Below are 27,940 nucleotides of genomic sequence, written 5' to 3' on the forward strand. Positions count from 1 at the left end.
AAACCAAATTGGGAGCAGCTGAAATCTAATTTGCACTTTAGAAAAGAAGCCTCCCAGACTTTCCCTTTCTTTAAAAAGAAAATGTGAGCCTAAGGTCTGGAAGAGAACTTACTCATTGTAATTCAAATAGATGGGCCATGAACATGCAGTTGTGGAATAAAAGATTAACCATAAATATAGTGCAAAGGGGAAGAATTAAGGTTTCATGTAGGTTTCACATGAAACCTTAATTCTGTCCCTTTGCATGTGCATGTTCAGAATCCATGTAAAGGTTTATTAGCCGGTGATAGTTTAAAGGGACCTGCTGCTTGCAAGTGGCAGGAAAGGGCCCTTTAAACTATCAGCTGTCAGGTGGCGGTGAGGGACCCCCCCCCTGCCGCCTGCAAGGTGATAGTTTAAAGGGACCTACCACTTGCAAGCAGCAGGAAAGGGTCCTTTAAACTATCAGCTGTCAGGTGGCAGGGGGGTCCCCCCCCCGCCGCCTGCCAGATGATAGTTTAAAAGCACTTGCTTGCAAGTGGCAGGGAAAAGGCCCTTTAAACTCATCCCGAAGCTTCCTGAAGCAACCCGAATGCTTCGGGGAAGCTTTGATTCGGGATTTCCAAATTGGGGCCACCATGCTGAAATCCCGAATCTTTACAAAGAGGGTCCGATTCAGTTATTTTATTTGAATAGGAAACCTGAAGCACACACCCCTACTGATCACTACTTTTGGGATCAGAAGGAATTTTCTCCAGGCTATTTTAGCCACGGATCCTGGTTTGGGGTTTTTTGCCATCTTCTGGGCATGGAGCAGGGGTCACTGGAGATGTGGAAGGAGGTAGTTGTGAATTTTTTTGCATTGTGCAGGAGGTTGGACTTGATGATCCTGGAGATCCCTTCCACTCCTATGATTCTAGTATTCTAAGCATGCACACATTATTGTTTACCAGCCATGTAAAGGTAGTCCCCTGTGCAAGCACCAAGTCATTACTGATCCATTCGGGGATGTCGCATCACAACGTTTTCTTGGCAGAGTTTTTGTTACAGGGTGGTTTGCCATTGCCTTCCCCAGTCATCTACACTTTACCCCCGGGAAAGTAGGTACTCATTTTACTGACCTCGGAAGGATGGAAGGCTGAGTCAACCTTGAGCCCGTTACTTGAATCTAGCTTTTGCCAGGATTGAACTCAGGTCATGAGCAGAGCTTGGGCTGCAGTACTGCAGTACTGCAGCTTACCACTCTGCACCTTTTACCAGCCACGTGCATGTTTTTATGCCATGGATTTATCAGGACTATACTTCCTCTGATTTTGTTGTTGTTGCATGTTTCTGGTGATTTTTCTTTTTGCACTTTCTGGCATATGAATGCTTAAAGTGTTTCTGAAGAAACTTCCCACTACTCACTCAATCTCCTCCTGGTTCTTGCTCCTCCTACTCTTGCTCCTCCTACTTTGCATTTTTATCCAGTTGCAGAAGCTTTCTTGTAATAACAGCTGCACTCATTTCCCTTTTCTAATTTTTCATTCAGCATTCTAGTGCAATAGCACATGTGCAAAAAAAATTGAAAAGGGAGGGCACCTTTAACTGATGGTGACGAAAGCACCCGGCCACCCTTCAAAACTGCTTTTTGGGGGGCACATACAGAGGTTTTCCTGTAATCTAAGAGCAAAAGGGTAAGCTTTTGTGGGTACTGCATGTGGAGGTTCAGTTGTCAGCACCATTCAGCAAAATGTCTAAAGTGGGAAAAAGGGGGAGAACAATGAGCTGTGTGAAAATGGCCCATTTTAAATAATAGTGATAATGGGGGTTTTCAGCCTAGCCAATTTCTAAGCTCTTGTGGGCTGTGGGTCAGCAAATAGTAGCTGTACATGTTTCTCAGCCACTTTCAAAAGAAGTATGTCAGCATATATATTCCAACTCTGATTGCTTAACAGTGTAATCCTGTGCAGAGTTCTTCAAGCCTATTGACTGCAGTGGGTTTAGATAAGAGTAACTCTTCATAGGGTTGCAATCTAAGTGGCTTGCCATTGTGTATCAATTGATTATATAAAAGATTGTTAAAATTGCAGAGAATTTACAATTATAGATATAAAGTTACACTAGTATCAGCTTTCTAAATAAAACACTTGTATTTCTGTGAAAGCTCACAAACTTCATTTACAGGCCATAACTTTTTATTAGACTTTTTTTTACTAAGCAATAAGGGACAATATATGCTACAAGTACCTGTTCTTACAGTGTAAATGGAAATGTGAGAAAGTTTGGAATTCAATTTTGAGACAACTCCGAGGGTCCCATTTATTGCAGCCATTGGCGCTGAAAGGAAATACGGACATGTGGTGGTAATACTGTGCCAGCAAATGCTGGAAAGGATTGGTCTAAGAAACATGCAGGCACAAAGAAGAGAGGGGACTGGCACCCCAAACCTTCTGAGATATCAGGGTCAGTGATAGACTAGATAACAGGTGCCATCAACCTGAGACAAGGTTGCCCCTTATCTGGCTTTTTTCTAGCTTCCTCAAGACACTTAAAAGACCAGATCATAAGGGAAGGGGATAAAAAGTACACAGCCTGACCACAGACCATCCAATTGTCATCAGTCAAAGGAGTAGGGTTAGATGAAAGGGCATGGGAACAGCCAGAAGGGCTTAATAATGAAGTGGGGGATTGGGTGGAGTGCCGTCTCTACAGATTCACTATGTTACAAGAGATGGAAGCATCTTCAGATTATAATACTGACTTTTTGTTTTCAAACCCTTTCTTAATAACCCTCAGCACACAGTTTGCATTTTTCCACTGCTGTGGCATATTGAGTTGACACTTGCATTGAGCTATCCACTACAACCCAAGTTCTCTTTTCCTCTCAGAGCAAAGCTACAAGTGACTTTCTTCACGTGGAGAACACTAGATTTTTCTTGCAAGGTTACCTGGAAAGTGAAGTCCGAGTAGTCCTTCCCCTCTCTGTTAGAATCGCTGCCTGAAGAGCCACAAGAGGGCTTCGTTTGGGGGTGGGCAGCTGCTACTTTCTCCCAGAGCATCCTATGGGCTGCCTGCTCCCGGGGAGCTGCTCTGGAAGTGGCAGTGTTGGTGAAGCTTCAGCCACAGCAACAGCGGAAGGATCTGCAGCAGATCCTTCCACTGTCGCTGCGGCTGAAGCTTCACCTACATGGCTTCTTTCTCCAGAGCAGTTCCCCAGGAGCAGGCAGCCTGCAGGACACCCTGGGAGAAAGTGGCAGCTGCCCACCCCCAAACGAAGCCCTCTTTTGGCTCTTCAGGCAGCGATTCTAACAGAGAGGGGAAGGACCACTCGGACTTCACTTCCCAGGAAACCTTGCGAAAAAAATCTAGTGTTCTCCACATGAAGAAAGTCACTTGTAGTCACACTCTCAGTGTCATGGGCTGGGCCCGCCCAAGCTGGTAGCCCAGGTACTAACACGAAGCAAGAGCAGGATGCAAGGTACCAGGAAGTGGTTGCAGGTAATTGACACGTTGCTTCCACACCTGGCAGTTGCTCCTGACTGGCTTTTATAGCCAGGCGTGATTTTCAGCCAGCTGCTGGGGCTCCATCCTGATGCTACTCATCGTCGCTCTCCAGCAGCTGGCGTTGGCTCAGGAGACGAGCACTGCGCCGTCTCTCCTGCAGTTCCAGTCTCTGGCGCTGTCTGCGGCGCTCTCTAGGCGTGGGTGAGCCTGGGGGGGTGGAAGCCCCTGGCTGGGCTTCCCCTGTGGTGCTGGCAGTCCCTGACTGAGCCTCCCCTGTGGAAGTTCCTGGCTGAGCTTCCCCTGTGGTATTGGGGCTAGAGGGTGCTGGTGTCTCAGCTGCTAGCTGTGAGCTTTGATCAGCCAGCAGCTGCTGCTCCTGATTGCCGGCTTCTGCTGAGTCAGGGCTAGAGCTGGCTACACAGAACTCTTCTTCTCCTGAGGAGTCCTGGCTGGCTACACGAGGATCCTCTCCTCCCGAGGAGACCTCACTCTCAGACTGGGCCATGACACTCAGTCTCAGAAAATTCAGACCCTATTAGCATATGTTTGAACGTGGGATACTTTTTTCTTTACACTTACATACATTTAACTTTATTTGCCGCATCGTTACCCGCTTACCTGAATGGTGGAGATCCTCTGGGAGCTCATCATAGCTGGCCTTGTTTTTCACCATCCTGAATAATTTTGTATCATCTACAGACCTGGCTCACCCCCAATTCTGGTACATTTATGAACAAATTAAGTAGCATCAATACTGATTCTTGTGGGATCCCACTGCTTACTTCCTCCCATTGTGAGAACTGCCCATTTATTCCTATTGTCTGCTTTCTGTCATGTAACCAATTTTTAATTCATAAGAGAATCTGTCACTTTCTTAAAGAACTCCCAAAGATTGGTGAGACAGGAATTCCCTTTGCTAAAGTTATACTGATTTTCTCTCAACAGGTTTTGTTCCTCTATGTGCATAATAATTTTACATTTGATAACATGCTCGGCTAACTGGCCTGTAAATACCCTGTTTCACCTCTGGTCCCTTTTAAAAAAAACAAACAAAAAAACAGTGTAACATTTGCTACTCTTCAGTCTTCTAGTACAGTGGCTGATTTTAGTGACACATTATATATACTAGTTAGTAGATAACCACTCTCACATTTGAATTCCCAAAGAACCTGCAGATGTACTGTTTTTTAATTTCCTACAGCTTCATTTCTTATCAATTCGATTTGCCTCAGTTCTTCAGACTCCCTTTCTGAAAATAGATCCAGAGGAGTTAGCCGTGTTAGTCTGTAGTAGCAAAATCAAAAAGAGTCCAGTAGCACCTTTAAGACTAACCAATTTTATTTTATTGTAGCATAAGCTTTCGAGAATCAAGTTCTCTTCATCAGATGCCTGATCTGAACTGGACCAGTTCAGATCAGGCATCTGATGAAGAGAACTTGATTCTCGAAAGCTTATGCTACAATAAAATAAAATTGGTTAGTCTTAAAGGTGCTACTGGACTCTTTTTGATTTTTCTGAAAATAGTGTCTGTGGCCTGGGTACATTCTCCACATTTTCCACAGTGAACACAGATAAAAAGAATTTTTAGCTTCTCTGCCATGTCTCCATCTTCATCGCACAATCCTTTTTTTCCTTGATCATCCAAAGGCCCAGCTGCATCTTTGGCTGGTTTCATGCTGTGGGTATATTTAAAGAAATGCTTATTGTTTGTCTTGATGCTTTTAGCAATCTACTCCTCAAATTCTCCTTTTGCATGCCTAATTATTAACTTTGACTTCTACTTGCATTTTGACATTGTGAGTAGAAAATATAGTGTTAGCAAAATGGCCCTGGTCACACAATGTGGTCAAAGTTTATGAAGCGACCAATCCTATGAACACGTACTCAGAGTAATTGTAAATCAGTTCAATGGGATTTACTCCAAGGAAAGTTTGCTTAAGATTGCAGATTTAGATTTATAATATGCCCCAAACCCAGCTAAAGTAGAACTGGAAGCAAGTTTCTATTGTTTTTTCCAATACAGTCATTGCATACTTCCCTGCTGAGATACCCACATTTATTGTTTTGTTGTCTGTCTGTGCAGGAAGCCTGTTCACTATGTTTGGAAGGATTTTGACTGAGTTGTCTTTAAGAGACTCTTTAGTATGACATTGCCAGTGCCACCCATATAGTCAGCGAATCCTTTAGTAAATACATTTGCTGCTTGTATATATATATCTTTTTTTCTTACTGCCACTGTACTCTTCTATGACATTTTTGCACTTTTAATGCTCATTAGCCACAGCCTTGTTAACTGAATGTGCTAATGTGTCAGCCTGTGAAAAGTTCCTTTTGCAGTAAGTCCCTCAAAAGGAGCATGTTGTCTCATTGTCCGACAACATTTTTTTTTTCATAAGGACTATTTCTCATAAAGCAAAAGCAAGCACAATGGCAGAAGCTTTGTACGGGCAGTTCCAATCAGAACTTATTGAGACATTTGTTGTAAAGTGAGTTCAAAATCATATAGATCAAGATGGGTAGCTGTGTTTGTCTGTGGCAGTAGAAAAGAGCAAGAGTCCAGTAGCACCTATAAGACTAACAAAATTTGTGGTAGGGTATGAGCTTTCATGAGTCACAGCTCACTTCTTCAACTACAGCTAGAATGTGAGTCCATCCGTCCTCATATCTTGGAGAGTGGAGTGATTTCAGATGCTGAATGAATTACCTACTATTGTCATTCAGCATCTAAAACCACTCCACTCTCCAAGATATAAGGACAGATGGACTCACATTCTAGCTGTAGCAGAAGAAGTGAGCTGTAACTCATGAAAGCTCATACCCTACCACAAATTTTGTTAGTCTTATAGATGCTACTGGATTTTTGCTCTTTTCTACAAAATCATGTAGGTTAGGACTAGACATGGGCATGAACGGGGGGAAAATTCTGAACCCCCTGTTCGTTGTTCGTTGCCATCCATGAACAACGAACAACAAACAGAACAGAACGTGTCCCCTTAACAAACATGTTCGGTGTTCATGTTCGTGTCACTTTAAAGATCCCTTTAAACTGTCAGCTGGCAGGTGGCAGAGGGGATTCCCCCTTGCCGCCTGCCAGCTGCTAGTTTAAAGGGCCCTTTCCTGCCATGGCAAGGGGCAGGGCCCTTTAAACACCCCACAACCCTCACCCCCCTGCCCCACCCTAGCGCCGCTGGGCTGCTGCTGCCAGGTGCGAGAGGGATGGAGAGATTCTCTCCATCCCTCTGACAGTAGCAGAGCCGGTGCTGCTGCGGGGCTGCTTCTGCCCTCTGTCAGAGGGATGAGGAGAGACTCCCCTGGTCCCTCTGACAGCAGGCAGAGCCACCGTCGCCGTGGGGCTGCTTATGCCTGCTGTCAGATGGGAAGAATCTCCTTGTCCCTCTGACAGCGGGCAGAGCTGCCGCTGCCACAGGGCTGCTTATGCTCACTGTCAGAGGGACAAGGAGAGACTCCCCATGTCCCTCTGACAGTGGGCAGAGCCTGCGCTGCCGTGGGTCTGCTTCTGCGCACTGTCAGAGGGACGAGGAGAGACTCCCCTGGTCCCTCCGACAGCGGGCAGAGCCGGCGCCGCGGGGCTGCTCCTTCCCGGTGCCAGCGGGATGTAGAGATTCTCTCCATGCGTCTTGCACCGGAAGAGTCGGCACCACCCGACATAGTCCTCGCTGTCCTCTAAAGCCCCCCCCCACCCAAGTTTCAGAGAGATTTCAGCCCGGGAAAGGTATGATCCATGGTTCCCCCCCCCCCCCGCTAACTATTTCTCTTCTGAGTGGCAAAAACTGGACTGTCTGCTGGAATCTGAAGGGTTAAAGCCAGAAAGAAAACCAGAAGGAGTTCAGACAGAGTTCAGTCCTTGCCGTTGCCAGGGGAATTGATTGAAGGCGCCTGAGTGTCTGGCTTCCCGAACAGTGGCGGAACACAACGAATGAGGCTTGCAACGACCACCTGTTCATTTGGAATGGAGACTCACCAATAGATGAACAGGCTGTTCATAGGGTTTTTTCGTTCATATTGCTGTTTGTGCCCATGTCTTGTTAGGACTGCACATTATTTCTGGCTTCCTTTGCATAGAATTTTAAAAATTATTAATGGGTAGGAGATTGATCTATTCTTCATGAGACACAGTGAAAGTTTCTGTAGGTATCGTTTTCTGCGTTCATCTGCAATTTGCAAGCTAAGTGACAATTATTAAATTAGTCTTACTGGCAAACTTCCCTCTCCATTTTAAAATCTTACCAGTCTCTTTTTAAAGAATGCTATTGCTGGGTCCAAATTAAACATTATTGGTTCCATGTGGACACCACTTAAAGGTTCTTACATGTGTTAAGTGTATACATACCAGGATTAACATTTAACACCCCTTTACCTGCATTCATCATCCCTAATGCATATTGCTGCTCCATGCCAGTGGGGCACATCACAGGTGCACACTGGCATGGAGACACTGCACAGATTGAAGCATTATGCACTTTTCTCAGCCTCCATGCAAGCTCTGATTACATCAAAACAAAGGAAAACACCTGGAATTTGATTTTTTTTCTTTCCAGTAGTTCTGAACATTGCAATGAGAGAAAAAAAGGAAAAATACTGTCAGAGTTGCAGTGATATTAATGCAAATGACATGGGTGGGCACATATGGTAAAGAAAGACCCGTAGGAGATTTGAAGAGAGTATGGAAACTGGAGCAAGGAAACTGTCCAGTTAAGTGAGCAGCCTAATCTCTTCTAACTTCACAACTGATTTGAATGAGAAGTCCAAGTGGGAGAATAATAGTCAAGAAATCTAGAAGAATACAGAATGCAGGGCTGAGAGGACAGTCATTCTCTCATAGTGTTACCCACAATGTCAGAATCTTTTTACCTACCTATGAGGATTATTTGAAAAAGGCAGAAGGAATATGTGGACAAGACAGAGATTTCTTTTAAAAGATGAAATTTTGAAAGAATCCTAGGGAAAAGGTGAATTCTGCAGGCCTGTGGCTGGGAGAAAGTTGTCTTCTCTACCACTGCAAATGACTACCCCATTTGCAATACAGGTCTATGCCAATCTGATTAGAAGTATATTTTGCAAGCAAGATGTTAAGAACTCAGGAGGAGTTGTTTGCAGGATTTGGTCAGGCTCCATCTAGCCTAGCATTCTGTTTGCAGCAGTGACCAGCCAGGTTATTCTGGGTGCTAGCCTGACAAGTATCCATCGCTTATTATCATCACTGGTATCATGGTTCCAATAAGCAATTTCAGCTAATAGCTATTGATAAACCTACTCCATAAATGTATCTAATCCTTTTCAAAAGCTGTCTCAGCTGCTGGCCATTAGCATTATGTGGCTGTTTTTGTAAATTAAATACACATTTTGTATGCTAGTGAGACATATATCTGTATACGCAAATACCATCTTCCATATACACCTAGGCAAGGAACTAGGTTTCTGTTGTCAAACATTGTTTTGCTAATTTTTCTGGCAAGTTTCAAGACACTGGGAAAACAATTGGAGGCAAAGAAGGTGAGGTGTATCTTTTGTTGTTTCATCCCTGGTGAGGTAAGATTTTGCAAAGTCTGAGGTACAGAAAAGTCTTTCTTGGTGTCAGGCTATGGATGACAGGTTATGGCAGATAGATCCCTATACCATTACAGCAAGAATCCAGTTTCTTGGTTAAAAGGTTTTATTCAGGAATCAGATCTTTTCCACAGATATGTCCGTAGGATTACTCAGAAGCAAGGTAAGCAACTAAGCAGTAATAACAGGTTGACAGGAATGGCAACATGTGTGAAAATCATTCTTCTTAAAGAACACAATTACTCCGTTCCCCCTCCCACCAGTAAACATAACTTTTGGCACGAACCAGTCCTGAGAACTTCTCGCATATTTTAACTGTCAAGTCTAGACACTGAGAAAGCAGGAGATTAAAGTTGAAACACAGTAATTCATGGGAGCGAGCAGTATACAAGCACTGAGAGTTCCAAAGCTGTTTGATAAGGCACCTGCAGCTTCAGTAAGCCTGTGAAAGCAAAGTAGTTATGGCATTGGCAAGATGACATGAAGGTACAGCATTAAACACTGGTTCAGAATAACAGGTCAGCATCAATTAATGGCATGAATGGGGCACAGACATTACACTTGGCCTATACCTTGATTCAAAAGGATCTGGGCCTGACTCAGACCAGAGTGAGGCTTTTTGAATTGGGGAGATTTGCCTTACAATTCCCCTCCCTTCCATGTGAACTTCAAATGTTATTGCCATCACAAACAGGATGTGCTCTTTGTTCTGTGATCTTTACTCTTTCATACCTGCTGTTCCAAATACGTCAAACCATCTGGTTCTAAACTGTAACAAATTCGCTCATGTTTGTAAAGAGCAACAAGCCATTTGTTAATACCACAAACACTGTCTGTCTGCTCACTGGTATTCTCTGTTGCTGGGCACTGAGAAGCCACATTAGACCGACAGAGGTTACAGTTATGAGGTGCAAGGTCATTGTGTCCCCAGCTTGATTCTTCTGTGTTATATGTTTGTTTTGCTTTTCTAATCTGTAAACCAGCCTTGGTTATGATCTTGTAAATTCCTTTGTAATCCTGCTAGAGCATCAGCTGCACTTGTAAAAGAATTTATGGAACAGTAAAAGTGTATGTGATGAAGCCATAAAAAAATTTATGTACTGGGCAAAGCACAGATGGCTTCGTTGCAGCTTTGCCACTGGCAGTAGAAGACTAGTTTTGGTCCAGGTTGTGCCTCAGGCTGCATCCAGAAAATAGTTTCCCCCTGTTTGTGGATTTAGTGCTGTAGTACCATACTGGAAGCAGTGGAAATATATCACAAGGAAAGGTGGGGGGAGCTGATTGCACTGCAGTAGCTGCTGTGGACAATGCCACCCACATTGATCTGCCACAGTTGGCCCACCATTAGAATAACCAGCATTTGGGATGGCGAGCTACACAGCTCCCATGTGGCTTGTGGGAGTCAGGCATGCTGAATCATTATTTCTGACTTTCAAAACAAAACCTCTCAGTCTGGGAATATCCTAAGAGAAAATAATAGTTCATCATTCCTCTTCAGTTTTGGGATGTTCGAAGAGTGGGATCTTCATGTATCACATGGCCTGGAGCTGTTAATTACATTAACTCTGTAGCTAACGAGCACTGTTTGTTTCTAATTAGCAAAATGATAAAGAAATTAAAGCTGTGATCCTAAACACAGTTACCTGGATGCAAGTCCCATTGACATGAGCCAGGATTACTTCTTAGTTAATATGCTTAACATTGGCATGTAAATAATTGATGCCTGGATTATGGGCTAGAAAGGCTTCTCCAATTACAGCATTTAAACATCTAAAATGGCATACGCAGCATATCAGCCCTGGAAACCTGTTTCTTTGGCACAACTTGTGACCTCTGTCTTTCACCATTCCTTGCTGGGGATGACAGTTGCCAGGTATTCAGCCTTGAGACTCAGGGCCAAGCTACACATGACGAATGACACTTGAACGGCAAGTGGATTGAGTGGAGGGCAAGTGAACAGGGAGAAATACACTTGCTGTTCAAGTGTCATTCGTCATGTGTAGCTTGGCCCTCAGAAGGCAGAGCCTGGTGGTGATGTCATGGCATGGAACTGGTGTTGTCAGGTTGAACAGTAGTGCTAGTGGTACTACTTCCACACACTGTTTGAAATTGTACCGCCTGTTTTATTAAAATGTGAGTAGACACAATCACATGGCTGTGAAGGAAGGGACTATTCACAAAATTTTAAAAAATAATTAAAAATAGCATGGAAATTAACTGTTTGCTAAGCATAAAATGTGTTGAAACTCTTAAGTGCCAGATTATTGCCTTTCCTCTCCAATGTACATGCCAATACTTGACAGAAACAGGCATTCACAGAAGTCTTAAAAGAAGCCATCAATTGTGTGGTCTAGCTAACATCCTAGACACTTCCATCTGCTGCTCTGAGGCCCTGGATTAAGCTCCAGAAATTGAGTTCAAGGGTCAAAGCTTGAGACCTGGCAATCCTACTGAGAGCTGTGTTAACACAAATAACAAAAAGCAGAAACAAATATGAAGGCAAGGACTGAAACCTTCTCTTCTGGGTTCATATATCTCCTAGTCAAATGTGGCCTATGTAATGCTGACATATGAGTTGTTCAACAATGGGCTCTGAATAAACACTTGGAATGGTAGGACTAGATAAACTGATGGGATGATAGAGGACCTCTGTTCTTTAAATGATATTCCAGTCTTTTCAGTAACAAAATAATACCACCCAGCCAAACATTCCCTGAATTAGTTGACAATATGAAAAGAAGGGTGGACAATAGATAAAAGGAAAAGTAGTTTCAGAAAGGGGAAGGAATACCTTATTTCCTTAGCTGAACCTGTCGTTCAGAAAAGGGGAAAATCTCTGAACCAGAAGACTTTTGTTCCTGGATAAATCAAGAATACAAGCTTGGTCTTCTGACTTACAAGCCAATTATAAGGATGTAATATAATGTGTGCTTTATCTGGCTTTGGCCACTTTCCCTACTTGAGCTAGGCTATATATCCACATTTATAAAATACAAGCTCCCCGTTCACTCTCACAGGAATGGAGCTTGCTGCTAGAATATGCTGGATTTTACAAACATAACTATAGCAGCACCCTTGTGGTGCTATAAGAAATGCAACAAGACAAGATCCTTTCAGAAAAGGTGCTAGTGGTGTATACCACAGTTTGAGAGGGAGTGGAGGCTCTCATTTCTCTTTGATTACGTCTGGACACAAATCAGAAACATCCCTGTCACCTTTATAACAGGTGATACCACCAGATTTCTCATAGTCAGGTGTACAGAGTTTAATCCTGAAAAGTACAATTGTGTAGCATTTGACTGGTCTTTGTTAGATTCATGGGTTCTACTATTTAATATACACCAGATGGGAGGAAGTGCTTCCACCAATACAATATGAGTTCCTGAGTGTGAGATTTCTCTTAAAATTTAATGAGCAAAATAACAAGGTTTCTACCAGAGTAAACTCCTACAGGCAGCCTCCCAAATTCCCAGCTATGTCTGGTAGAACTTTGGCAGCCCACTATAAAGGCTCTTGTGATACTTTTAGGAGGCTAAAGTAAAGCCTGAGTATTTATTACGGAGGCTGTATTTTATCATTAGGATATTCACTTGTTTGTAATTGCTGCATTCTGTCATTTCAGTAGCAGCTGCAAAGCTATCAAAGGTGTGTTGAGTAAATAAAAAAAAACTTGTTATGCATGGACAGGGAAGCATCATAAACTTGCAGTGTGTTTGCCATACAAACCAGCAAAATAGTTTTGGTTTGTAACTTTGCTCTTGTGGATTGAATGTTGAGTCTAAATGAGAGAGAGCTGTATGAAGAGGCTACAAGGCTGGTCAGTGAGAATCAAATGGAAAACTCCTAGAATGCCAGACAGCTGACAAATGGCTTTCTCCAATCTCTTAAGTCCTTCATCTGTCTGTGTACGCCTCCTCTTTTAGAAGGGCACTGTGATGATCTTCTTTTACTCTGATTGAATCCTTCTGATTTTTCTTTTTTATTTCTGAGAAAACTTTCTCTGGAATGGTTTCCTTTTTTCTTCCCCCTCCGTCTTCCTCCTCCTCTCTTCACTCCATTTCTCTTCCCAGCTTGCTATTTTCTTTGTTTTATTTTTTTGCTCTGCACTCCACTGCTATGCCACAGCTACCCAGCCTAACCCTTGCAATCAGACCTACGCAGAAAAGGTGTCAGATTGATAAATATTGATCTCTACCTGCAGTTCTTTCCTTGACTTTTCTGCTAATGGATTCGCTACTGCTTCAATAAATAACGGTGTGCACCCACTTTCTGGGAGCAACCCGTGGCCTGCTCCCAATCTGCCAGTTATAACTAATATGTTCTAAATTTCAAGGAGAACAGCAAGAGAAAAGTTAATGTAGGAGAAGTAGAGAACAATATAAGGAGAGGAAGGCAACAAGAGTATGGAGTTTCCCCTGTTCTCTTCCTTTACAATTTGACATATTTACTCTGTCCGATATTCTACTTTACTTGAATTCTGGTTTAACCAGGAGAATTTCTAAAATTAATTCTGAAATTGGAACAGGTAATTTCCTGTCCCTTTCCTCGCCTTTGGTTAATTTGCACCATCCTCCCTCCCACATTACCCATGTGCTTGTTTACATTAATGAAACACTGCAAAAGAGCATCTTTGATATGCTCAAACTTGTGAATGCATCAAGATTTACTGATGAACACATGCAATCTGCATCTTGATAAAATACACACAGAATCTTAGTATGTATAATCACATGAAGATTGCTTTTTTGCAGTGTTTTATCAAAACACACATGTATTGGTAATGAACTGGAATCTGTGGTAAACTGTGTATGCACAGTGCTGTCCACAAATTCAGAAATAATAATGGAACACTGGCAAATTCTGAATGCATCTATTCCACATCGGAATAAGATAATTCAAAATTACAAAATGTTGGGAAGAAAATCAAATTAGGAAAATTTGGAAGCATCCCTAAATCAGAAGTACAAGGAAGATAATTGTGAAGATAGGCAGGAAAGGAAAAAGGGCTTAAGGAGACATGCTGTTGATGCCTCCTCCCAGAGATGAATATGATTTTTTTTCTCTCCCTCTGTTTGTCTGGCTCTTCTCTCAAATGAGAAGGCTCCCCAGGAATGAAGATCTACATTGACCCTTTTACCTACGAGGATCCCAATGAAGCTGTTCGTGAGTTTGCCAAGGAAATTGACGTGTCTTTCGTGAAGATTGAAGAAGTCATTGGAGCAGGTGTGATTCATTTCCCATCTGGAAGGTTTTCAGTGCCATTCTCTGTCTTCTTCCCTTCCTTCATTCTCCTTCCTTCCCTCTTCCATTGTGTATTTTCAGGCTTATTCTGCTCAATTAACAATGGACTGGTGCTGTTCCTCCTGAAAGCCTAACTGAATCTTCCGAGATTTAGAAGTCAGTTCTTAATTAATTGACTCACTTTAATACATTGCTGGGTTCCCTGGTTTAATTAACAATAAATAGGTAGGGCAATAGCTCCCTAGTTTATGGCATCTCTCTATCCACCAGAGCAGGAATCTTACTTTCTCTGATCAGTTAGCTAATTTCAGTTGAAAAGGTTTCCTGCCCTTCTTCAAAATTTCCACCTATTCATACTTGTAGGCTGCATAAAAGAACTACACACAGAGGATTCAAATCACTAGTCCTAAATGTTCTCTTAGAATATTTTTGATGATCAAAATAACCAGGGTCAGCTAGGTTACAGTAGTCTCCAGATACTTCTCATATCCATGGCCACAGGAGTCCATCCCCACCAAGGATCCAGCTTCGTAAGTATTGCTCAGTCACTGTACAGCCCCAAATTGCTGATGACTATACATTAATAGCATGCAATACTAAAAGAGACAATGTTTTCTTTCTCCCTCCCCAGACAGAGGGCTTGGTTACTGCATTTTTTAAAAAAGCAAACAAAAATTGGAAAGTTGCAATGAATGACTGGAAGGTATTCCACAGTAAACTTGTCAATCACAGAGGAAAGAGTTATTAGCTGAAGACTGCACAATATCACATATCTGCTACAGACATAGTGCAATCCACTTATTTTGGCTAGGATTCCTGTTGTCTACCAAGATGTAAGTTTATAGAGCCAGTACGGAAGCTCAGGATCTCTTCAGCATTAAGGCATAAGCTTTCCTGAGCAGAGACTCTTGCATAAGGAGTGCCTTGGTGTATAATGCCAGGGTCCAACAGTACAAAAATCCCTACACAAGGTGGTCCAGGAGAGACTGGCAACTCTACCTTCTGCCCACCTCTTTGTAGTATCTGGAGACAGTCTCGGAGGGAGGGGGTTAGATAAACATCTACTTGTTGCCCTGTCCTATTCCCTTGTCTGTTGTGTCTGAATCCACCCTTTACCCATCTCTGCTTTTTTCTGTTACCTCCAAACCCTCTTCTAGTCAGTTGCATGTCTGTATCAGCCTACCCATCATTTGCATCCATTGCTTGCTATTTGCCTTTAGCACTTCAGATTAGCTTCTTTTTCTTCCGAGGGTGCTTCCAGATGGTACTGTTTGCAAGCATTAGACATGCTCGATTGGTATGTTTATCACCTGCATACAGATTCCCATTCTGATCATTGTCTGCTCAGAATGCACTAGCAGCATCCACAAGATGACACTAAGGAAGCAGCATCACGGCCTCAAACCTTTCCAGTAGGAAGCACCTCTTCTTTGGAATATTTCCTGTGTTGGCACAGCACTCATTGGAAGAGCCGCTATCTGGAAGCCCCTTTAATTCCTCTTTCACACCTTTTATCCCCATACCAAGTCCTTTGGTCACTCCACAGCCTTTCCTTTCCTACTATGGGAGAGAGAGTTAAGAAAATGGTAGCTCAACAGCAAGCTAACTCTGCTTTCAAAACGGGCTCGCTGTTTTCTGCCCTGTTTCTTTCTCTTTTTTAGCCTTTCATTACATTGGAAGAGTTAAAATGTTCCTGCCTGCTTAGTCTTCCACAGGCTTGTCTAGACGCAAGTCTCACAGAATTCAGTGGGCCTTACTTCCTGTTAAGTATATGCAGGATCACAGTGGGGAGGGGGTACGGCTCAGTGATAAAGAGCATCTGCCTGGCCTGCGGAAGGCCTCAGAATCAATCCCTGGCATCTCCAGTTGAAAGGACCAGGTAGTAGGTGATGTGAAAGGCCTTTGCCTGAGGCTCTGGAGAACCACTGCCTTTCTAGGTAGACAATACTGGCCTTGGTGAACCAATGGTCTGATTCAGTATAAGGCAGCCTCATGTGTGACCATGATGTCTTTTTTAAGCGTAGCAGATTACATAGTCAAATATTATGCTGTTGAATTAATTGCTGAATGAGTATAATGCAAGAGACGACTGAATTGATGAATAAATTATCCAAGGGGTGTGTATGTGGATACAAACAGAGCTGTCAGTGCAACATCCTGACAATAAAGGTCTGTAATATTTTTAGCATGGTGGGTTGGATAGGATGAGTAAGTTGAATGTGTATTTTGTCCTCTATCTGCTCACCTTATGCAGGGATGGGCTTTTTAAAAGATAAGTTTTCAGGGTTCTTTCAAATATTTTAGAAAGTAACTTGCAGTTACAGGCAGCAACCAAGTGAATGGTTGATTAGTTCATTGCTTTTCCATTTGAAATGCCAAGTTGGACAAAACCCATTGTGACCTGTATTTGTCCCATTACAGGGGAATTTGGTGAAGTATATAAAGGGCGCCTGAAACTACCTGGAAAGAGAGAAATCTATGTGGCTATTAAAACATTAAAGGCTGGCTACTCTGAGAAGCAGCGGCGGGATTTCTTGAGTGAGGCCAGCATCATGGGTCAGTTTGATCATCCAAACATCATTCGGTTGGAGGGGGTGGTCACCAAAAGCCGACCAGTGATGATCATCACAGAATTTATGGAAAATGGAGCGCTGGATTCCTTCCTGCGAGTAAGTGTTACTTTTTCAAATGTATTATGATAGAAGGGAATCAGCTAATGAGACTGACTTATATGATGGTGGGCTGTAGAAATCAGGCTCTACATGCCATGCCCATATCATTTCACTTCTGTTAATGAATTCCAGACTATGGCATGGATCCTATGACATGGTTCCCTTGCACTTCTACCCAACCTTTTTACACTTCTGTGTTCATAAGGGCTCCTTGAAAAGCATTGATCTTGTACACAGAAGTGCTAGCAACAGAGGAAATGGGCACTGCGCTAGAGGAAAGCCTCTGCAACAGCAGTGGAACAATGTCATAAAATTCAAGCCAATTACACTTAGATTTTTTGCTCACAATTGCTAACACTGCTTAGAAGTCAGATGTCACCATAAACATGCATTGTAGGTTGGCAAATATCCAAACATGCATTGTAAGATGGCAAATATCCAAACTTTTACTGCATTTTAGCAGCTGTGGTTGTGAGCACCAAAGCTCTTCTCCCAGTACTGTTACATCTCCTCCCATCCCCTTGTTGACTCCACTGCAGAGTTTTTCCTACCCTTAAATGTAGCATCCCTTTCATTGCCCCTTCCTTCCTTCAGCTTCTTGTGTTCTCTGCACTTTGTCTCACAACTGTCTGTCCTTAACCTATGATTTCTTCAGGTTCTTTCTTTCTCAGCCTATTGCCTTTTATTTCCTCCTCTTCTTTCAGCCGTGACCTTCGAACTACATTAATACATAGGACCTCTCCTCAGCATCCCTATTTCTTCAGATTGTACTTCCTGTGTTAGACTATTTGTGGTGGAAGCTTCTTTCCCTGCATTCTTTGTTAACTCTGAATAAATAATAATTTAGGTGTTTTACTTTTTACAAATGCAGCAAAATGATGGGCAGTTCACAGTAATCCAGTTAGTGGGAATGCTACGAGGGATTGCAGCTGGTATGAAGTACCTTGCAGAAATGAATTATGTCCACCGGGATCTTGCAGCCAGGAATATTCTGGTAAACAGCAACTTGGTCTGCAAAGTGTCTGACTTTGGACTCTCACGCTACCTACAAGACGACACCTCAGACCCAACTTATACCAGCTCGTTGGTATGTACCAGTCCCGCATTCTGGGCAGTTAGCATTCAGCCAGTGATAAGAATTGCAGGAATATTACATTCTCACCCATTCTGGTTTTGATACAAAATGGGCTGACTTGACCATTTATTCTAATGTTTATTACACAAAATATTGTGGGTGGGCTGTGTAATAATGAGGATCACGGTCCACTGGTAGTCATCTTTTAAGAATCAGTTTTGGCCCTGAAGAAATTTAAATTTAAATATATAAGACAAAGAGAGAGGGGGGGGAAGGAAAAAGTGTCTCATCCAAGGAATCATTGCCAGAAGCAAACAGGTGACAATAGCAGATGGCAGTTCAAGGCAACAGCAAAATAGTATGCATGATTAGGATGCAATAGGCTCATCACAGCAGCCACCTCACTGCCATTGAGCTAAAAATGAAATTGTGAAGATACTGAAAATGTGCTCTTTCTGGAGCTTATGTTATTGTCAAGATAACACACCTCCTCTATCACATCTGAGCTTGCCAACAGCTCATTAAGTCTGGGTTCTCCTATTGCAGTGTATGTCATCTTTCAGTGGTATAATGTCACAAATTGGGAGCGGGATGTCACCACTTAAGCACATTAAAAAAAGTTAATGTGTGTTTCAGATAGGAAATATAGCTCTTTAATGAAAAGTTTAAATATTCCATCCATACAAAAATCTATCAGACAAGAGCGATCACACTTTTTGAGATTTATAACAGCAGAATAAGATTTTGTAGTTCTGGATTTAAAGTAAGGCCAAACCAGATTAGGTGGAAAGATCCATGACCCTATCTTTCCAGTGTTTTAAAAGATAAATTGCTTTTAATCTGGGCTAGTGATGTGCACTTGAAATTTTTTCATGTTAATTTCAGATCCAGATATTGAAGACGGCATGTTTTTCGTTATCCCAAAATTTCTGGACTGTCATTACCATTTGGGATTTTTTTTTCAGATCCCCAAAATTTGGAACATTTTCCAACCTCCCCTACATTCCCTCCCTGAGGCAGCAGGTACAGGGAGGCAGAGAGAGGAAGCTGGCATTGTCGGGCAGTCACCATTTCCATCTCTTAAATTAACGGGCCCTATCTAACAGCTGATAGCTGTATAGACATTAGAGATGGGCACAAACCTGAAAAAAAAGAACCATGTGGTCCGTGGTTCATCAAATTTCATGAACCATGAACTTTCATGATTGCGTCCCCGGTTCACAAACCATTTTGTTTGGTTTGTGAAAACGTCACATCCAGGTCATAAAATCGTCATTTCTGGGTCAGCAGACGGTCCCTTCCAGGTCAGCAGAAGGTCTGCAGGAAGTCCATCCCCTGTTGCCTAGGAAACTGATTGATCGGCACTAGGCTGTCTGCAGTGACGAACCAAAAAACAAACCAAACGAACCAGCCTAAAGTTCATGGCGGTTCGTCAGAAATGGGATCTGACAAACTGCTGGTTCACGAAGCACGAACCAGCCTGGTTCATCATGAATTTTGATTTGTATTTTGGTTCATGCCCATCTCTAGTAGACATCAACAGCTGTCTAGTGGAGCCAGTTTCCTCCCTCTCCTTTCCTACTAAAATCAGAACAATCCTGGAATTCCAGGAGATAAATTTTTATTACAGAATTTGGGGAGGCTTTGGGCTCATTGCAGATATCCCCAAGATGACCTGAAAAGGCTAATTTTGGGTTTAATTTTCAGCTTGGCTATATCTGACTGCACCCTGTTGTTTGGAGCCTTGGAGTCACAGTGTGAGGATAAAAGCGCATACCCCTTCCTACCCCCTGCAGTTTTGCCTGTCCAAACTGACTCTCCTGGGTTCTTATTAGCCCTGAATGGGGAAAAAATAGTCCAGTTCAGTTCTTACAATAAATTCTCTCATTTTGGGAGAAGCATGTTGTTTTTTCATGGTAGATGGCTGTAGCAAGTCACTGTGGTCTTGGTTGACCTTGTGATTATATCGGACTTTGTAGACTCTAGTTTCACAGTTGGCTTAAAGGGCTCTGACTGATGTCTTCCTAAGACATGGAGCTCTATGGCTAGTTTCTGCAGATCCTGCACTTTATCAGTAGTGATGTCTACTACCTTCTGGTCCTTAGCAGAATTAGGCTCTAAATCAGAATAATCTATGCTTAAAGCATTCCTAATAAATACCTTTGCAAGCTTTGGTGGGGGGAGGGGGAGGGCAGGGGTGGAACCACTCAAGGAAGCAGATTCTGCAGCCTTACCAGTAACTTTATCCCAGCACTGAATTGTCTTTGGAGAAAAAATTATAGCTAAATGTTAAAATCAGCCTCCCTCTGACTTGTTTCTTGATCTATCTTCAGTAGTAGTTCATCTTTAAATCTTCCAGTGCATCAACTTCCTCCTGTATATGGTATTCCAAAGATGTCATTCAAACATATTATGGGAAGATAGCCAGAAAACTATCAAGCCCTTTGCCTAAAATCATGATGTCTGCCCTCTAAAGCATCACAGAAGATGCTTGTGTTATACTGGTTTTATTGTGGTTGGTGGTATATACGCATATGCATATTACAGAGACCTTTGCGGTCACCTTGTAGAGCAACCTAAACATCATTGCACTACCTGCTCTTTCTCCCATGATCTTTGGCAGGCCTCATCTATGCAGAATGAGGTAGTCATGAGGTACAGAGTAATAATAATAACATTCGATTAATATACTGCCCTTCAGGACTAGTCAATGCCCACTCAGAGTGGTTTACAAAGTATATCATTATTATCCCCACAACAAAACACCCTGTGAGGTGGGTGGGGCTGAGAGAGCTCCAGAGAGCTGTGACTAGCCCAAGGTCACCCAGCTGGCTTCAAGCAGAGGAGTGGGGAATCAAACCTAGCTCTCCAGATTAGAGTCCCACGCTCTTAACCACTACACCAAACTGGCTCTGATGTGGTAGAATGGACTATTTCCTGAGAGACAGCAATGGGTGGAGTACATTTTCCAAAGTTTCCCTACATTAATAATTCCATAAGAATGACAAACCCACACAACATGTGAAAAGCTACACTTGAACCTTTCTCCCTCTTATTCTAATTGTTTATTTGAAGATAATTTTTACATGGGGAACCATTAAAAATGTTGCCCCACCTCCAGCTGGTGTATGAAATGATACATCATATTCTACCACTATATTGTACTGCATGTCTAGACCAAACCTCAGTGCAAGCAGACCACTCACTATCAAGGGTCAAAGGTGTTGGGTAGGGATGTGCGTTTCGGCATTCAGAATGCCGAAAGAATGCCGAAACAAAAGTGTTTCGGCTTCTTTCGGGGAATGCCGAAACGTTTCGGGGAATGCCGAAACGTTTCGGGTAGCCGAAAGAAAAAAGCCGAAACGTTTCGGGATTCTTTCGGCTTTCTTTCGGCTTTTCAATGGGAAAATGCCTCCGTCTTCCCGGACGTCTGGGGGAGGCATTTTCCCACCGAATAAGCCCAAAATTGGTGGGGACCTTCCTCTAACCCTTCTCTAACAACCACCCAAGTTTCAGACAGATTGGACTTTGGGGGGCCATGTTATGGCCCCCCAAAGCAGGTCCCCCCATCCTCCCATAAGAAAGCGAAGGAGCAGCATATTGTTAGCATGCTGCTGCTCATCTTTCTTCATTATTTCCTATGGGGAAAAAATGAAGAGGCAGGCTTCCTTTGCCAGGGGTGGCATTTTGCATGCAAAATGCCCCCTTACCCTCAGAGGCCCTTCTCCCACCCCTCCTCCCACCCCCCACCAAGGCTCAGCCTGCTCCCACTTGGGGGAGGGCATTTCATGGCCTCCCCAAGTAGGTGCTCTAATCTCTACCACTGACAGCTGGGGGAGGCTTGTGTTGCCAGGGGTGGCATTTTGCATGCAAAATGCCCCCCAGCCCTCTGGGGCCCTTCTCCCACCCTTCCTCCCACCCCCCACCAAGGCTCAGACTGCTCCCACTTGGGGGGGGCATTTCATGGCCTCCCCAAGTAGGTCCTCTCAGCCCCTAAAGTCCACCCCTTACAGCCCCACACAAACCCAATTCCCCCCCAGCTGCCACACACAGACCCAAATCCCCACATTAGCCCCTCACAGACCCAAATCCACCCCCACCTGCCCCACACCCATAACCCCAGGAACAGGCTGGCAAAGGCCAGCCCTCTCCCTTTGTTCCCTATGCTGGGAACTTCTAAACTCTCTTTCCCTGGGCAATTCTGCACAGCCCAGGGGTGCCACAATGGTGGGCACACTTCTGAGTGCCAGCTGGTCCCTGTGAAAGAGCACCTGAACCACAGACACCCTCCCTCAAATTCCCCCGCCACCTACAGAGATGGCTGGCCAGCCAGCCCCATTGTTCCCTATGATGGGAACCAACTGCACAACAAAGAATAAAACAAGAACAACACAAAATAAAGTTTTAAATTTTTTTTTCTCCCTTCCAAAGTACAAGTAGGCAAAGCATTATGACACATTACACCAGCAGTCCCCCACACAGAAAAATAACACAACTCACTTAACATCAGAGAATCACAAAGAACGATTCCTGTCAAAAACACTTTATTTCTTGAACAGCTTTAGGTTACACAGCAGGGGGGAACACCAAAGGGCATGGCAGCACTATCTTACACAAAAATAACACAACTCACTTAACATCAGAGAATCACAAAGCACAATTCCTGTCAAAAACACTTTATTTCTTGAACAGCTTTAGGTTACACAGCAGGGGGGAACACCAAAGGGCATGGCAGCACTATCTTACACAAAAATAACACAACTCACTTAACATCAGAGAATCACAAAAACACAATTCCTGGCAAAAACACTTTATTTCTTGAACAGCTTTAGGTTACACAGTAGGAGGGCACAACAGGGCATGATAGCAATGTACTACAAAAAATAATACAACCCACTTCACCGTTTTTGACAGCAATTGTGTTTGTGTGATTCTCTGATGTGAAGTGAGTTGTGTTATTTTTGTGTAGTACACTGCTTTCCTGCTCTGTGGTGCCTTCCTACTGTGTAACCTAAAGCAGGTACAGAAATAAAGTGCTTTTGACAGCAATTTTTTGGGGTGATTCTTTAATGTGAAGTGAGTTGTGTTATTTTTGTGTAAGATACTGCTTCCATGCCCTTTGGTGTTCCCCCCCTGCTGTGTAGCCTAAAGCTGTTCAAGACATAAAGTGTTTTTGACAGGAATTGTGCTTTTGTGATTCTCTGATGTTAAGTGAGTTGTGTTATTTTTGTGTAAGATAGTGCTGCCATGCCCTTTGGTGTTCCCCCCTGCTGTGTAACCTAAAGCTGTTCAAGAAATAAAGTGTTTTTGACAGGAATCGTGCTTTGTGATTCTCTGATGTTAAGTGAGTTGTGTTATTTTTCTGTGTGGGGGACTGCTGGTGTAATGTGTCATAATGCTTTGCCTACTTGTACTTTGGAAGGGAGAAAAAAAATTTAAAACTTTATTTTGTGTTGTTCTTGTTTTATTCTTTGTTGTGCAGTTGGTTCCCATCATAGGGAACAATGGGGCTGGCTGGCCAGCCATCTCTGTAGGTGGTGGGGGAATTTGAGGGAGGGTGTCTGTGGTTCAGGTGCTCTTTCACAGGGACCAGCTGGCACTCAGAAGTGTGCCCACCATTGTGGCACCCCTGGGCTGTGCAGAATTGCCCAGGGAAAGAGAGTTTAGAAGTTCCCAGCATAGGGAACAAAGGGAGAGGGCTGGCCTTTGCCAGCCTGTTCCTGGGGTTATGGGTGTGGGGCAGGTGGGGGTGGATTTGGGTCTGTGAGGGGCTAATGTGGGGATTTGGGTCTGTGTGTGGCAGCTGGGGGGGAATTGGGTTTGTGTGGGGCTGTAAGGGGTGGACTTTAGGGGCTGAGAGGACCTACTTGGGGAGGCCATGAAATGGCCCCCCCAAGTGGGAGCAGGCTGAGCCTTGGTGGGGGGTGGGAGGAGGGGTGGGAGAAGGGCCCCAGAGGGTTGGGGGGCATTTTGCATGCAAAATGCCACCCCTGGCAACACAAGCCTCCCCCAGCTGTCAGTGGTAGAGATTAGAGCACCTACTTGGGGAGGCCATGAAATGGCCCCCCCAAGTGGGAGCAGGCTGAGCCTTGGTGGGGGGTGGGAGGAGGGGCGGGAGAAGGGCCTCTGAGGGTAAGGGGGCATTTTGCATGCAAAATGCCACCCCTGGCAAAGGAAGCCTGCCTCTTCATTTTTTCCCCATAGGAAATAATGAAGAAAGATGAGCAGCAGCATGCTAACAATATGCTGCTCCTTCGCTTTCTTATGGGAGGATGGGGGGACCTGCTTTGGGGGGCCATAACATGGCCCCCCAAAGTCCAATCTGTCTGAAACTTGGGTGGTTGTTAGAGAAGGGTTAGAGGAAGGTCCCCACCAATTTTGGGCTTATTCGGTGGGAAAATGCCTCCTCCAGGCGTCCTGGAAGACGGAGGCATTTTCCCATAGAAAAAAGCCGAAAGAATGCCGAAATAATGCCGAAAGAATCCCGAAAGTCGAAAGCCGAAAGAGATTCTTGTTTCGGCTTTCGGCTTTAACGATAGAGAATCTTCTTTCGGCTTTCTACTTTCGGCTATAGCCGAAAATTTTTGGCTTGCACACCCCTAGTGTTGGGGAAAGGTGGGTTTAAAAATAGTCAAATTCAGAGTTGCAATGGATCTTGATCAACAGAGAATCAGACGCTTGTTTGCTTTTAAGAAAACATTTACTCTAAAAGAAAAAAGTACACAGGATTGCTACAAAACAAAGAAATCTATTGTCGAAGGCTTTCACGGCCAGAGAGCGATGGTTGTTGTGGATTTTCCGGGCTGTATAGCCGTGGTCTTGGCATTGTAGTTCCTGACATTTCGCCAGCAGCTGTGGCTGGCATCTTCAGAGGTGTAGCACCAAAAGACAGAAATCTCTCAGTGTCACAGTGTGGAAAAGACACTGAGAGATCTCTATGTACACTATGTACACTATGGAGTACAAACTAAGACAGCACGAGTAATTCCTGACCTTTAGGGAGGAAGACTCCTGACCTGTTAACCAACAGTAGTTTCTCAGTTTCCTGGGCTTTCAGATAGCTAAGTATATTGGCTCTGTGCCAGATTTCCTTCCAGGTCAACACACACAGAGAATACAGTGAGTAAAAACATTAACCCATAATGACTGAATGTCAGACCTTGCAACCAATATTCCAACAACAGGTAGGTTTAGTCCTCAGCACAACTTTGTTCCTATGAGTCACACTCTACTTTCCCTAACAGGAGTACATGGTAGCCAGACAACCTGTACAAGTGAAAGGAATAGAGTGTACTGGGAAACACCACTGAGGAAGAGGTCTCCCATATGTTTTTTCACATGGTGAACCATTATGAGGACTAACATCACACCAGAGAATCACTGAAACCAAAACAAAGCAAGTGGCTGGGGGGCAGTCTTGCAATCAGAAATACAGTTAAGCAAGTCTAGGCAAAATGTTCAAAGCCACAAAAGCAGAGGCCAAGTGTCAAATTGTAAGTTAGGAGTAAAAGTTATAAGGGAGGTAGAAGTAAGAGACTGAAGGGGGGGAAGTACACCACTTATCCAACTAGACGCGAAGTGCCTTCCTAGAGGCTTTTATAATGCTTCCTGCTGCAGGGAGCTAATGGCCTAAGGATGGGTGGAGCTTCTGTGAGGCTGTGACCTTTGCCGCCCCTAGAGGAGGGTTACCCTGCACCTTCTGTGATTAATGATATAGGATAGTAGAGTTCTCAGTTCAAAGAACACCAGTGTGACAGGTTTAACAGTATAGTTTTACCCAGCAGCCAATGACAGCAGGGCTTCAGGCTGTCAATGACAACTGAGTGCTGAGAAGCTGGAGGAGTCAGGGGTAGTGGTGCTTACGGTTGGTCTTATCTGTTGGGAGTTAAGTTCTGACCATTGAAGGTGTTAGTTGGAGAATGCAATGAAAGGTTTAGCTGAATAGGAGATTGGGTTAAAGGCATTGTTAGAGATAAGAGTCTTCATTTAGTCTCATTTAATTGTGAGAGAGGGATGTTAAATTACAGCTGTTAAGTGTAATTACTTGGTTTCCAATTGCAGCATATTAGTAAACCTACCTTTCCCCTTGGAGTGTACAGTGTTCAAAGTTATAACTCCATATCTTCCTGTTAATTATTACTATTCTTCCTCAGTTTGTGTTCTGTGTTTTTTAAAATCTAAAACTATTTAGGCCTGTCTGATTTGTATCTCCCATAAATAACAACTGGTTGGTGGCATTTTATATCACTGCCCAGAATTCTACATCCTCAGTCATTTTTTCTGCTGGGATTCCCTGGTGCAATGAGGAAGACAGGAAAGTGGCAGAAACACCTTTGGCATGGTGTCTCACACCTGACAGTAGCAGACTGCGATGAACCTAGGCTGCCCCAGTCATAATCCAGCATTCTAGCAACTATACCACACCTGATGTGAAGGATTAAATGGAGTTGAGGCACCTTAATGGGTTGTGTTAAAGAACCTTAATCTTGGATCCCTTTAGTATTACAACAAACTGCTACCTATTAGAGATGGGCATGAAATGGGAAAAAAAGAAATGAGTGTTTCATGTTTCATCACATTTCACAAATCATGAACTTTCACGAAATTGTCCCATTTTGTGAAATGATTAGTTCGTTTCATGATTCGTCAGAACCCAGGGCACTTCAATGCCCCCCTTCATACCCAGAGATGCCAAACTCACAGGGAGATTTCAACAGACTCTCCTCCACCCACCCTCACCCAACACGCCAGCAAGAACAAATGCTCTAAATAATAATATAAACAAAGAAATTAAAGGAAAAAAAGGTAGATCTCAGTCAAGCTAGGCCCCAGAGCCAGGCAATGCCCTGAGACTGGGGTGGGGTGGAAGAAAGAAGGCACTCTCACTCAACGACCTTCCCAGCAAGGCCAAGAGCAGAAAAAGAAAGAGGCTTTTCAGTCTCTTAAAGCAGCAACAAGTCCAGCCCAAAGCTCCCAATTCCACTCTCTTACTCCAAATCCTAGCAACAGGTCCTCCCTCTCCCTCTGTCTACTGGAACTGAAAAGCATGAGGCAGAGAGCTGTGCTTATATAAGAAGTGCTCACATAGAGCAGAACAGGAGGTCTTTGGTTGGCAGACAGACCTGCCTCATAGGGTTTGGAGGGATGAGATTGGCGTTCCCATGGCTACAGAAGGCCCATCTCCACAGTTGCCTAGGGGATTAACACCCCCCACTCCTTGATTTATAGGGCAGAATGGAAGCTCTTCAGTTGGTAGGGAGAGCTGCCTGTCAAGGTTACGTGGCCTAAGATTAGGGTTTCCAATGGCGACAAAAGGTCTCCAGACGTTCCGGGCCTATGTTGCCTAGGGAATCAGTGGATCAGTGCCAGCCTGTCTGGCATTATGAATCATTCACAAATCAAACAAATTGGCCCAAAAATTCATAAATTTCATGAAAACCGTGGCCCCATGAAATGTGTTTCGTGAAACACGAATCGGCCCGATTCGTCACAAAATTTGATTCATGTTTCGATTTGCACCCATGTCTACTACTTATAATAGTCCCAGAATTCCCTTCTCAGTTTAAACACTAAATCTTTAATCTACCTTCCTTTTGGATGAGCTACAAGACATACCTTTTAACTAGTTCAGTTAGCAGACAGAACTGGTCCAAGCTTCAAGAAATTTAAAAGCATTACTCTAATATTTATTCTTGGCATTAGCTAGATTGAAATGAAGCACATGACTGTTATCAGCATGCACTTGGAAACAAATACCAGATTGAAAGTCTGAGCCAGAAAACAAGGAGAAGCCAGCTGGTGTAAATTTGGTACAAATTCTAAGGAAACCAAAGAGTTGGCTCCCTCCTGATGTTAATCAATGGAATAGTCAATAGAGCTAGACCACTTTATATCAAGTGCAAATCTGAGCAGCTATCCC

The 27,940-nt window shown here is 43.6% G+C and overlaps 1 protein-coding gene across 1 annotated transcript in view; it reads left to right on the top strand.

Moving 5' to 3' along the window:
- EPHB1 (EPH receptor B1) overlaps positions 1 to 27,940 on the top strand; it is a 421,589-nt gene that overhangs the window by 345,432 nt on the left and 48,217 nt on the right. Inside the window, exons 10-12 of the mRNA XM_054982436.1 lie at positions 14,134 to 14,256; positions 16,696 to 16,943; positions 17,818 to 18,033. Coding sequence (XP_054838411.1) covers positions 14,134 to 14,256; positions 16,696 to 16,943; positions 17,818 to 18,033 — 587 coding nt within the window. The remainder of the gene's footprint in view (positions 1 to 14,133; positions 14,257 to 16,695; positions 16,944 to 17,817; positions 18,034 to 27,940) is intronic.

The sequence above is a fragment of the Eublepharis macularius genome, chromosome 6, assembly GCF_028583425.1.
Source record: "Eublepharis macularius isolate TG4126 chromosome 6, MPM_Emac_v1.0, whole genome shotgun sequence".
NCBI classification, from domain to species: domain Eukaryota; kingdom Metazoa; phylum Chordata; class Lepidosauria; order Squamata; family Eublepharidae; genus Eublepharis; species Eublepharis macularius.